Genomic DNA, 12,259 nt, shown 5'->3' with positions numbered 1-12,259 from the left:
GATTTTTTCCTCACCACGGTTTGCAAATGTCTCTAAGCAGCACCCCGGGCTCTGGAGAAGTTTGTGAGCACCAGAAGACACCCCGGCGTCATTTTCACACTGCTTGGGAAGCTGCCTGCAGGGCTGCTTTATAAAACAGCAGAAGATATTTGGCCAAGAAAAATCAAAACAAAAGTTGACTTTTTCCAGGCGAGCGGGATGCTTGAGCTCTTCTGCTATTTGGCGATGCTCCCCTCCACAAGGCCGTCTGGCCAACACCTGCTCCCTTCAAGACTTTAAAACAGTTTGTCACACTTCTTCCAGCCAGCAATGCTGACATGTTCCAGAAAACAGGCGTCTCAGCTTACTAGGACTATGCCTCTAAATCGCCAGTGTCCTCCCCCCAAAACCAGAATGAATTTGGCAATACTCCCACGACTGCACATCTGGCATGAGGATGCTGCCCAACAGCTGTACCCTATAACCGCACCAACAGCACCAGCAGTCCTGTCTCACACAACATAAAAGAAGCTGGACTAGCCACATTTTAAACAAGTATCACTTTAGAAATGCTTCTACCAGATTTCATTTTACACTTTTAAGGCAATCTGGTACTTTTTCCCCTTTCATATAAGAAAACGTTACACACTCAGTTTTCCCAAACAGACCAGATAAAGGCACTCGTTGCCATGCTCCCACTGTTTATAGCCTTCACATCCCCAACAGTACCAGCAGCTACACACCACGCTTTCTGCCGCGGTCACTAGATTGGGGCAGCTTTCCTGCTCCTAACACTGTCTGGCCTGAGAAAAGGCAGGCACATCCTGACCAATTCCCAGAGAAGCTTTCGCAGGGTCAGAGGAAGTAGCAGCAGGCTGCAGGGGCGGGGGTTTGATGGTCTTAATCTTTGGGGCTTGCAGGAAACAGCAAGCTAATTCCAGCCTGCCACCACTGACAGTGACCCACTGCAGATTAATTCCTTCTCTATCTGCAAGAGGACTCAGCACAGGGAGGATAAGCGCCGATCCTCAGACTATCCACGCTAAAAAATAAAAGGGAGAGGAGAGACATTTGCTGTAACCTCGCTAACAGATGATCGTTGACAGTGTTTCTCCAGGGCTGCGTGTGCCAAGGAGAACCACACACCTCTTGAAGTTTATCCAAAAAGCCCTCGCTGCCAGTGGCTCTGTAACAACTTTGCCTCCACTCTTTGGTCACATCCAAGGGGGAAACCTCTGGCGGCCAAAGCTGTGTCTCTTTGGCTGCCAAGCCAGAAATCCCTCTCGAGGGCTGCTCGCTGCACACGCGCCTTGCAAATCCGTCCTGCTAGATGCAGTTAAGACCATTAGGGAAGCGACATCTCCGCACGTTAATCTGCGTTGTGTAATCATCCTGCATCGACACGGGAGGACAGCAACTGTGAAGCCAGGGAGCTGCATGGGACACGTCCTTGCCTATGCGCTCCGCTGCCTCTTCTGCAGCCGGATTTTCGCCGTGAAGGAACAAAGGTCAGCTGCTGTTTGGGACACGGCACAACCCACAGGCTGTCAGGCTCTCCACACAGCTTGTACGGACACATCGCACGCCCAGTTTTTTTTCCCCTTGGCACAGCAGTGACCGCCTTACGGAGCACAGGCTCTATTAATATTTTACCACTAGATTCCACTGTGTCCTCAAACTGTTTTGCAAGCAACCCGGATCAGACGCGATGTCTCCCCAAATTAAGATATAAATGTCAACATGAGGCACAGCAACATAAGCATATCGTGCATGCTCAACAAGGACAAGGAGAATTTGTTTGCTTTTGATTCCCCTCCCCCCTGCCATGTATCTACAACATCCTTTTCTCCGCCCGAGGAAGAAAACAACAAACAAAATACTTGGGGCTTTCATATCATCATTATTCAAACAGTGATGAGGTAGCCAAAAACACAGGATAAATGCTGAGCTCTCATAGCAACACACCTCTATGAGTAAGGAGATTAAACTCCTAAACGTGTTCCTTCCTCAAGCCTCCAGCATTTGCCAGTCTCATACCAGATGCGAGAAACAGCACCAACAATTCAAACCATTTCTCACTGTCCTATCCAACTAGAAACAAGGAAAGATGCTTCTCATATAGTTTCTACCTGAAGCAGTATCTCAGTGTACAGGTTACAATCCCATAAGAAACAGTTATACACAGGCACAAACACACTACCAAAAAAAACTTTCCTTCATTTTTCCATTTTCCTGTTGCTGTCAGCTGCTTGAGACCGAGCCCTCCCAGTTCGATGCACACAAGGAAATACATCTTAGTGTTTAAGCTGCAATTCTTTTGTTCAAATAACATGGCAGCTAAAAACAGCCTTTCCTCTTCCCTGGAGCAACCTCTCATTGCCACTCACTTATGCAAGGCACCCTTTATTCGCCCAGGACAGTAAAGACTATCCAGATGTTAAAACACAGTATTCAGCATGGAGATCACAACAACCACAATAAGAAATTCCTTAAATCACCTTCAGCATCCAATTCTGAGTATCCCATGGGACAGAGTGTACCCAGCTGATTTCATTTTTCCATCCAATCACCTCTACTTGCAAGCTTCGCACATTTGTTTCCTTCTACCCAAGTCTACCACAGTGCACAAACAAGCAAACACCGTTCTCCCTGCACAAACTTTTGTCTTTTGTTTTTTCCCCGCTTATTTTACACCGTGTCCCGTGGCAGGAAGGTAACAGCTGACCAGAGCAAAGGACACGTTTACTCTCTCCATCTTGCATTCGTTCAGCCCAGTGAGAAAAGCAGGGGATTACGAGGCAAAGGGACACCAGCACCCAACTCTGACACAAAGATCAGCCCTGAAGGCTCTGGCACACTACACCATTTATTTTCACAGACAAATAGACAAATTCTTTTAACTTTTCCCACCTGACCTCATGCTTTAAGATCACACTTTTAACATATCAAGGTTGGGTTTTTTCCCAGCTAAGGCTTATATGAATAGTGTCTTCCTCCTAGAAAATTAGATAAATGGGCAAAATATAGTCCTCATAAAGAAACTCACAGCCTGTAGAATTTATTTAATCTTCCACACTAGGTTATGATTTTCAACACGGCTATAAGAGCTTTGTTATGAACCGACATGCGATCATCACATGCGCATGTCTGTGCCAATAGCTTAAATCACTTGATCTCTGAACAATCCTATGACTCATGACATATGCATCCCATAATTTATCACGTTTGTGCTATGGAAATGCACCGGAGCTGCATCACCTCAGCAACCTTTACAAGTCACCTTGGCAACAAAGCAGCTTCACGGCTGCTCTGAGAATGCCCAACGAAACCTGAAGGAGATGGGAGAAGCACTTCTACTTTACTCCTTGGCTTTAATTGCTCATTAATTAGGTAACACAGCCTCCTCCCTTAAATTGGGTCTTAACAAAAAAAAAAAACCAAACAAAAAACACCCTAAACCTTCAAAATAAAACCAAAAACCCACCACATTTTTTACCCTTCTCCAAAAGGCATGATGAAGCTTAAGAAGACCTCAGTACAGCAAAACAATGCACCACCAAGTCAGAGGAAAAGTTTAAGAATCAGGTATTGTGCCTTCCTTTGCTTTCACAAAGTCCATATACATGCTATACTGCAAGGAAAAGGAGCATGTCTCAGGGCACGCTCAAAAAAGGATTTTCCAACCCATTAAGATGCCCCTGTAAGCATCACTTATCTGCGTTATTTAGCCTGTTGTTGTGGCACTGACAGATTCAGAGTAGCTGAGGGGGCAAGCAGCTGCTAGGGCCCTGATCAGCTCCTGCATTCCACACTAGGTATGGGTGAAGCTGCATAGAGGTGTCAACAAAGGAGCTCTGCAAGCCAGCTCCATGCCACAATGAGTTTCAGTTGCAGTTTTCCTCGTCCCTGCGTCCCTAGGCAGGTGAAGTGCATGATCATAGAGGGGATCACACCTAACAGCTCGACCCATTCAGTCCCACATTTCCTGCTCGCACACCTACAGGCACAATACTCTGCTTTTAGTTGGCACTGGATGAATGCTATGCAAAGAGGTGAAACGTCTTTTCAGCAGTAGGACTGCTTGCAAGAGTCAGAAAGGAAAACGGAAGGGGTTGCAAACCGTCGGCTAGTTCCCATTCAAGCACTTCAGAGCCAACGCACTAGCATCATGGTTAGAAACTGAAGGGAAAAGGAAAGCAAGACCTAAGTAGGTCTGGTTCTCACTGGTTTTCATAAAAGAAGAGGAAGAGCAGGCAGAGCACATCGCCTTTCGCCAGTTGCTCAGCAGAAGATACATCCCCCACCAGAGCTCAAGCCACTACACTTGAGGCATTCAAGTAGCATGAAACTCAGCTTCCTGATTTATCAGCTGCTATTCTGAGGGGCAGGAGGTGAACCACCACAATAAAAAACTTTTACTGAGACTTGAATCTGTACCGGTAAGTATTTGCTGCTGTACAGGCAGGCATATTGAAGAGCAGCTACCTCAGCAGAACAGATCTGTGCTTTCAGAAGTCTAGACATTCAGCCAAACTCTGAAATAGCCTGTTAAGTCAGAGCTAATTAGTAAAGGCGAGGAATGAGCTAACCGAAGGCTGAACATGCTTTCCCTGCTTCCAACAGTTATTTAATAGTCTCAAACACATCTTAGCCAGCAGGTTCAAGTGCCAGAGACCTCAATAAATGATGAATTTAAGAACGTACCAGCTCATCAGCCTTTTGCAAGGATACGGAGGCAGAGTGTTTCAGCACACAACAATGCTCCATTGCTCTTCCTCTCTACAGCCCCTCTGAGCAGCACGCCCCATGCCATCAAGTAAGCTCTTCCTCCCCCTCACCCAACCACTGACCCTGCAGACCAACATCCCTCTCTTTCTGCCTTGCCCCGCAGCCAGAATAAAGCAGGACCCTGCTGCTTACACTTTCCAGGACACCTAAGGGTGGGATTTAACACAGGCCATCAGGGCACCATGAGCCCTCTGACAAACAAAGAAGCTTGCAAGAGGGAGAGCTGGGTTTGCAGTCTGCCAAGCTCTCGGCTTTAGCACATTGATCACAAAGTCTCCCGCAGCCTTCCTCCTTGAATCTGCTTCAATATAGCTTGGAGAAGAGAAAGTCCACTCAGCTTCCAGGGGCTCAGCTTGCCCCTCCCCACCCTGCTACCTTCTCCACTTCCACAATTAAAACTTTCCCTTGCTATTTTGCCAGGCCAATTTGTGTTGAGACTGTTATTTCACTGACAGCAATAGCAAGGTAACTTTATTTAGGTGAGTAACTGAGAAAGTACAATTGACCAGCATGCTCTCTGCCAAAAGCATTAGTCAAAACTCAGAAAAATAATTCAAAGTTATTAAATTACTGAAGGCAATTTTCTGCTGGCCCTACTCATGAATCTCCAGGTCCAGAAAAGCAAGTTTAACCACTGAGTTACACACTGAACGCATACAGCACAATCTGTAATATGTTTTCCTCTTGTTTTGCATTACTTTCAGATTAAGTTTTGTGCTTTTTTTTTCCTGAGTTGTTAAAGTAGCAGCAGGAGGAAATGATCCACTCCTTAATGATCTGCACACACACACCCTGGCCAGTGCAGCAAGAGTTTGCCAAGGCAAACTAATTTTGTGTCATTTGGAGTCTTACAGCCAGCTTCTATGGATACGCCAACCTGGCAGACCACGTCCTTTCCCACTCCCTGTCACCCTTCTGTCCTCTGTTCTTGCTCTCCTGAAAGCTGCAATATTGGCATCTCTCACCACTACATCAACTCCAATGCAGCTGAACCCCTTGCCTCTCTCCCCCTACAACCTCCTACCTGCACTTAAAATACACAACCTTGGACAATTGCTTTCACTGGTTGATGTACCTCAACAACTAGGACAGTTCCTTCAAGACAGTAACTTCGGTGACAGTCAACCATCTCCTGAACAGCAGGTACAACTGTAACCAGTTACCTTTCAGACCCTGAAACAAGCACAGAGGCCACCAGCCATGACAGGTCCTGCAAAGGCTGAGGTCAGTGACTTTAACCAGCAACACCATGAGAACACAAAGATTACGCTGCCTGCGCAGCTTTGCTGCAAGCTGCCAGGGCACAGAGACGCGTACGCGCTTCAGAAAGCCATCTAAATTTGCTTACATCTGTCATTGTCATTTTGGTCGGCAATGGCATCTTCCAGAGTGACAGACTTTGGCTTCTTTTCACTGTTTCCTTTCAAGTTTTCCCAGTCTGCCTGGCTGAATCTGCAGACCTCTGAGTCTTTGGTAGCTGTTTGGCCTTCTCTCTCTTTCATCTCCAACTCTGAGAAGCGCATCATTGCACGCTAGAAAGAGAAGTGATATGAAAAAAAAAGTCTTGCAATAAAAGCTACTTCATTTACCTTACCTTATATGAAAGCATTTCCAAAGAAAAATCGTCTCAAAACCAAGGTTTCAGATAGACAGCTAGGGCAGGAGTTTAACACACCTGACTTGTAAAACAGTGTTCTAGCATCTATATGCAAATAGCCACAGAATTCTTTCATATATAAGTGTATATATATATAAAATATATATATATAAATGTATACTGTATATAAAACAAAACAAAACAAACAAAAAAATCCATTTTGGAGGTTAAAAGAGACAAAAACATAAAGAGAAAAAAAATACAACACAAAACTGTACAATGAATAAAGACGACCATGGCCCACAAACTTCCCTTTGTGTATTTGGAAATGAAATTTAACTCAAAGGTTTATGTAAGAGTCTAGTAATAAAAATTTGAAGAACTGACCTCACAGTAAGCAGCAGGTAGACATAAAATACTGTCCTCTTGTAATCCTTCCATCTATGTAATTAAAATGGGCACTCAATGGATCATTTAGATAATTTCATCCATTTTTATAAGCATAAACCAATTCTTTTCTTAACAATGCATAACAATTTGGTTTAACTCATTCCTTCATTAAAAGTAATATACCTTAAGGATATTCCTATACATTATCTGTCTGTCACCCCTCGGCATCAACTTCAATACCGCTCCTACTCTTCTTGGCACAAACATTTGCCTTAGACCCACTAATACACAGCTGTGACTCCTCTCGATCAACGGCACTTTGGCATACTAATCACAGCTTCTGGGTACGTTTTGTTAGCTGGCAGTACAGGTCAGCTGAGAAATTACAGCCATCGCTAGCGCCAAGGTAACAGGCATGCCTGTCCAACTCCCCTCGGTAAGTGCACAAACATTACACAAGTATATTAACGTTTTCACCTGATCTCAATACAAGCCCTTTAAAGCTTACTAGTGCATACATACGTAAAAGCCATACACACTGTTCTCTGCATCACCTCCTTCTCACTAACAAACTTAACTTTGCTATTTCTTTCTGGCAAGTATGATCTAGCAAAACGAATTTCTGATTACCCCACCTGCATTGCCTCCTCTCAACTTTTAATACTTGACTGCAACTTCCAACAGAGAAATAATAACGACAAAAAGCACAGCGGTCGTTGGACCACATGGACTCACCTGCAATGCCCGCTGCTCCCGGCTGAGCTGGCTGGAGTCTGCATACAGTTCAGTTGTCACACACTTGAATCGATCACCTACGTAACCAGCAGAGTTTGCGATCCTCTTGGCCAATTTAGATGGCTTGGGTTTCAATATTTTGCCATCAGCAGATTCCGCATCATCGGCTCCGTCTTTGGTATAGGTCTGACTGGCATCGATGCTTGGCGGCACGTTCCCCATGCAGAACGGCTTTGCATCCTCCTGCACTTTGCCAAAAGTCAGAGACGGAGTCTCACTCTCATGAGCACTTTCCAAGAAAGTGGGCGAAGGCTGGACTGCCACTCTCTCTTTAGGCTGGCTCACAGATAAATCATCTTTCCTTAAGCCAAAAACAGATGAACTCTGGGCTTGCTTGAAATTATAGGTTTCGTGAAGATCATTATTCCTCCCAAACTCCTCTCTCATTACAATAAAATCTCTGTGCTGCGACGCCTGCTCTACCTTGTGCTTTGTAGAGTCATTAGCCTGATTACTGCTTTCCATAGCAAAGCTGGCTTTGGTTAAGTTTGCTTCGCTTTTAGCCTCTTGCTCATCCCGTAGAAGATCCGGGAAGAGGTGTTTGTCACTTTTGGCTGAGTTTTTGCCATGACCAGAGCTTTGGTGCAATTTCACACTCTTGTCACCAGGTACTTCAAAATGTATCTTCCCACTGCTCTCCAGGAGCTCTGGCAACCGGCCCCGCAAAGCTGGGTCCTCATAGCGGACCCTCTCATGAGAGCGCGACCTCCTTTCTGCTTTCTCCTCCTTATTTATCTCCAAAGCCGAATGCTGAAGGAGCATGGGGTGCACCATTCCCATCCCCAGTGCATCCTGGTAGGTCATAAACTCTCCCCGCCCTGCCGGCAGGCTGTAGGGGAGGCCAGGTTTGGGAGCCAGGTGGCCAGGGTAGAGGCTGCCGTTGGGCAGCAAGACAGGGTGAGGATACACATGTCCCTTCCCGTGGAGGGAAAGAGGGCTAATGGCTAACCCTTCTGGCACCGGGTATGGGAGGTAACTCCTGGGGTAAGGTAGAGGTGGAGAACGAAATGCCTCATTGGGTGGCAGGAAAATGGGGCTGGAGGCCAGGGCAGTCTCATTCGCCTTGAAGCTGGCTTCCTGGCCACAGGATTTGGCCACCTTATTGCTGTGTTTCACAGGCGTGGCAACGGGTTGCCCGACATGCTGTATAACTGAGGCAGTGCTCTCTGCAGAGCTCCTGGCCATCTTGGTGCAATCCACATTGCCGTTGGGAGCTGGTGACGCTGACGCTGGCCTTCCCCCTGTTGACACAGTCCCCGAAATGCTGCCAACAACTGTCTCTGTGCCGCCCATCCTGGGGCAGGAAGAGCTCCGCTGCTGTGGGATCACCCAGTCCAGCGCCTTGTTTTTCAGTTGGACATTCTTCCCGCTCTCCTCGCCGGGGCTGGGACCAGGAACAATCCATGAGGAGGGCGCTGTGCTGATAATTTCAGGCCTGTAGATGGGGCAGCCATTCCCAGGAGAAATTGTTTCTTTCTGAACAATTTCGCTGCCAGGCAAGTGCGTTCCCCCTCCCACCCTGCCATGCACCAGCACTGTCGGAGGCATTTTCTTACCATGCTCTGACTTGCCAGCACTTTCTGCATCGACAACTTTCGCTGACAAGTCCAGCGGTTTGTCAGTAACGTCTTTGGTTGGGGTCTGCTTTTCCAGAAGTGGAGGGGACCTGCCATCTTTCCGGTCCTGGCCAGCTTTCCGCACGTGGGGTGTGGCTGGTGGGGGAACCTCCCCAGCATCACTGCCTTTGGGAAGTTTCCCATTGGAGAGGCGGGAAGGTGGAAATTCGCTGCCAACATTCACATAGGGCTTTGGAAGGGTAACAGCTGAGGAGGGAGAGGTGGTGATCCTAGGAAAGTGTTTGTGGAAATCACTGTAGGCATCCCCGACCTGGGCAGGCAGAGGGAGGCGGGGAGATGGCCGGGGAGAGTGTGGCAGCAGGAGTGCGGGGTCCGCCGGAATGTTGGTGGGGGCTGGCTTGGCAGCAGGGACCCGGGGCTGCTTGTTGCTCTGGATGTGAGGGTAGGTGTGTGCATCAACAGGGCTGCCAGGGGTGACACCCATCTTCCATGATAAATTCTTATCTGGACAGTGCACCAAAGGTGGGATTGCTGGTGAAGCTGAAGCAGTCGAAAGCCTCAGTGGCGATGCCAGCGATGAAGGGATGTGGGGGGCAACATAGTGGGAGGGAGGCAAGTATAAAAAACGTTCACCGTTCGTACAGACAGGCGAGTAAGCCAGGTGCTGCGGTAAGCTGTAAGTGGACTGCTGAGGTAGCAATGCCTTGTACATGTTCAACGAATACTTATTTGGTGAGTCAAGGAAAGGGTATATGGTGGGCGTTGCACCCTCCATATAGGGGTTTACCCAGGGGAGCCTTAAGTAACTAGCACCATTGACACCGAGAGGACTCTGCTTGTCACCCGCAGCTCGGTCCAAACCCAGTGTCTCCCCTGATGGGACAGAGGTTTTTTGTATTCCAGGTGGTGTTTTGTATATAGCACTGAAGCCATTCGGGGCTTTTCCGGAGACAGCTGTGTTTTCTACTGGTTCAGGGGGATTAGACTTAAACTGTATCTCTGGATTCCTTTCAGGAGTAAATCCAAGCCCAGCTATTGAACTCGTAGCATCCCTTGATTTTTCCGAGCCAAGTCCACACAAGCTGGAATAGACAATACTACTGGGGACTCGGAGTCCTTCTCGCATGAGTCCAGACCTGTCCATACTCAGAGCTGCGAGACTGTCAATGCGATGTGCTGTAGTCGCATCCACCTTTGCAGAACAAGAAGTATATTACTTTCACATTTCACTGACAAACACACTCAACTTACAAACACATCAGTACTTTGGAAGAGGAACAATAGAAATAAAAATATGTATTTTGTTGTGACAACATACAGAGCGTGACCAAGCTCAAAAATGGGAGAACAGGAAACTGCAGCAATATATATCACTAGAAACAACAATACAAAAATTCTCTCTGCATCCAAAATTCATTAGCTAGAAACAAAGCTGTGAGGGCCGACAGCCAAAGCATCCAGAAGGAGCCCAGAGACAATGCTTGGTGGCATTGCTGCTGTGTAACAACCTGGTCCACAGTCCCAACACTGCCAGAGCAAGATGATATGAACTGTGACATGGAAAGCAGGAAGAGAAGGATAGAAAGCCTTTCCCTCTCCTCCTCCAGGACCTCTCTCTTCACTACAGCTCAGAATGCCAGGGCTCACCACCACCATACAATTTATGATGTGAGCTATCTGAGGAGGCAATATGATGACAGGTCTGATAGCCACTTTCTTCCCCACTCACTGCTCCCCACACACACTTAAAGAAGGATAAACCACCAACTTTGCTGAAATGTTGATGTACTTATTGCCTACATGAACCACTGTTGTTAGACATGCAGGTAAGCTGCATGACATTATTCATAACAAAGCAATAGTAATGAATATGATGTCATATGACAGCACACCACCACAGTGCCAAGAGATTAACAAGATAAATAAAGTCCTGTTTCTTTGTTCCACAGAAACAACTTGCATGTGCCCAAGCCCAGCTAGAGCTGCAACAGAAATATGTTTTAATCATTCCTCCAAATGGATCATGTAATAACACCAGGAGGAGTTGACAGCAGTCAGAGTGGGGAGGACAGGCACAGATTCAGCTGCAGCATGAAGCTATTAACTTCTTACCACACTGTGATTCAGGTGATTTTCTTCCCTCAACTCCAGTCTGCTTTTCGGTGCATCACCATCATTAACGGGAATTTTCCTATTAAAAAACAGAAGTTCACTATTTGGAAATATCCTGTGCATCTCACGTCAGTACAAGATTACATTACCTCTGTATTTTGCTAAGTGCCATGATACTGTATTTATCCTTCTGTATAGCCATACACTTTAGAAAGCAAAGATCATTTGAAAATATTTTTAAAGGGTTTTAACACAAGAACACAAGAAGCACATCTCAGAGTAGCCTCTTCCAAAACAAGTGGGTGTTGTCAAGGTCTCCTCTTTTTGCCCCTTGTCCTTTTCTTTCTCCAAGGAGAAAATATCCCATTTTAAATATACTTTGTTCGTGTGTCATCCATAAATGCGAACATGAACACCAAAAACACACACACTAATATCATATGAATGTCAGCTGTTCCATTCTAAAGAAGGAGCTGCACATCTGTGTCACAGCAGTGTTGCAGCACTAAGACTTGGTATCGCAAAAAGCACTAATAAAAAATATACCTTAGTGCCAAATTTATAATCTCAAGCATAAAAAGCACTGACATGCATCAGAAGGGAAGTTTCAGCATTAACCAAAAGAACTTTCAATCAAAGTGCTCAAAGGCACATCATCACCTCAAAGCAGAAATCTGGTTTTAATGTGTTTGGTTTTAAACGATTCACCTTGTCTGCAAATAGTGTGTAGAATTATTATCCCTAAGTAACTGGGAGGAAAGTGAGACATCTGGCTATTTTTCTTCAATGTATGTTTGCAAATAGCACTCCCTACAACAACCAAAAACTTTCCTCAGCTTTGCAGAGGCTTTTCACACAACACTGAGAATGCAGACATAGGCCAGTGCCTGTATCATCCCATTGAAAAAACTTTAAAATACTGTCATTTTAATCATCAAATGAATGCTATTCAGCAGGGAAAAGGTGAGAAGGGAGAGAAATTCACTTGTGAGAGACAGGAAGGCCACTGTCCCTTTTTCAC

At 46.1% G+C, this 12,259-nt stretch overlaps 1 protein-coding gene across 7 annotated transcripts in view; it reads right to left on the bottom strand.

Annotated features, from left to right (window-relative positions):
- BCOR (BCL6 corepressor) overlaps positions 1 to 12,259 on the bottom strand; it is an 81,269-nt gene that overhangs the window by 26,368 nt on the left and 42,642 nt on the right. For 6 of the 7 annotated variants that reach the window (XM_064151916.1, XM_064151913.1, XM_064151918.1 and 3 more), the window contains exons 3-6: positions 11,239 to 11,317; positions 7,490 to 10,318; positions 6,752 to 6,805; positions 6,116 to 6,299 (exon numbers count right to left, since the gene is read on the bottom strand). In XM_064151916.1, the coding sequence (XP_064007986.1) occupies positions 6,116 to 6,299; positions 6,752 to 6,805; positions 7,490 to 10,318; positions 11,239 to 11,317 (3,146 nt within the window). The remainder of the gene's footprint in view (positions 1 to 6,115; positions 6,300 to 6,751; positions 6,806 to 7,489; positions 10,319 to 11,238; positions 11,318 to 12,259) is intronic. The other variant, XM_064151917.1, reaches the window with a different exon arrangement.

This window comes from Pogoniulus pusillus, chromosome 12 (genome assembly GCF_015220805.1).
Source record: "Pogoniulus pusillus isolate bPogPus1 chromosome 12, bPogPus1.pri, whole genome shotgun sequence".
Lineage (NCBI taxonomy): Eukaryota > Metazoa > Chordata > Aves > Piciformes > Lybiidae > Pogoniulus > Pogoniulus pusillus.
The sequence above is the reverse complement of the archived record's forward strand: the minus strand, read 5'-3'. Positions and strand labels throughout refer to the sequence as shown.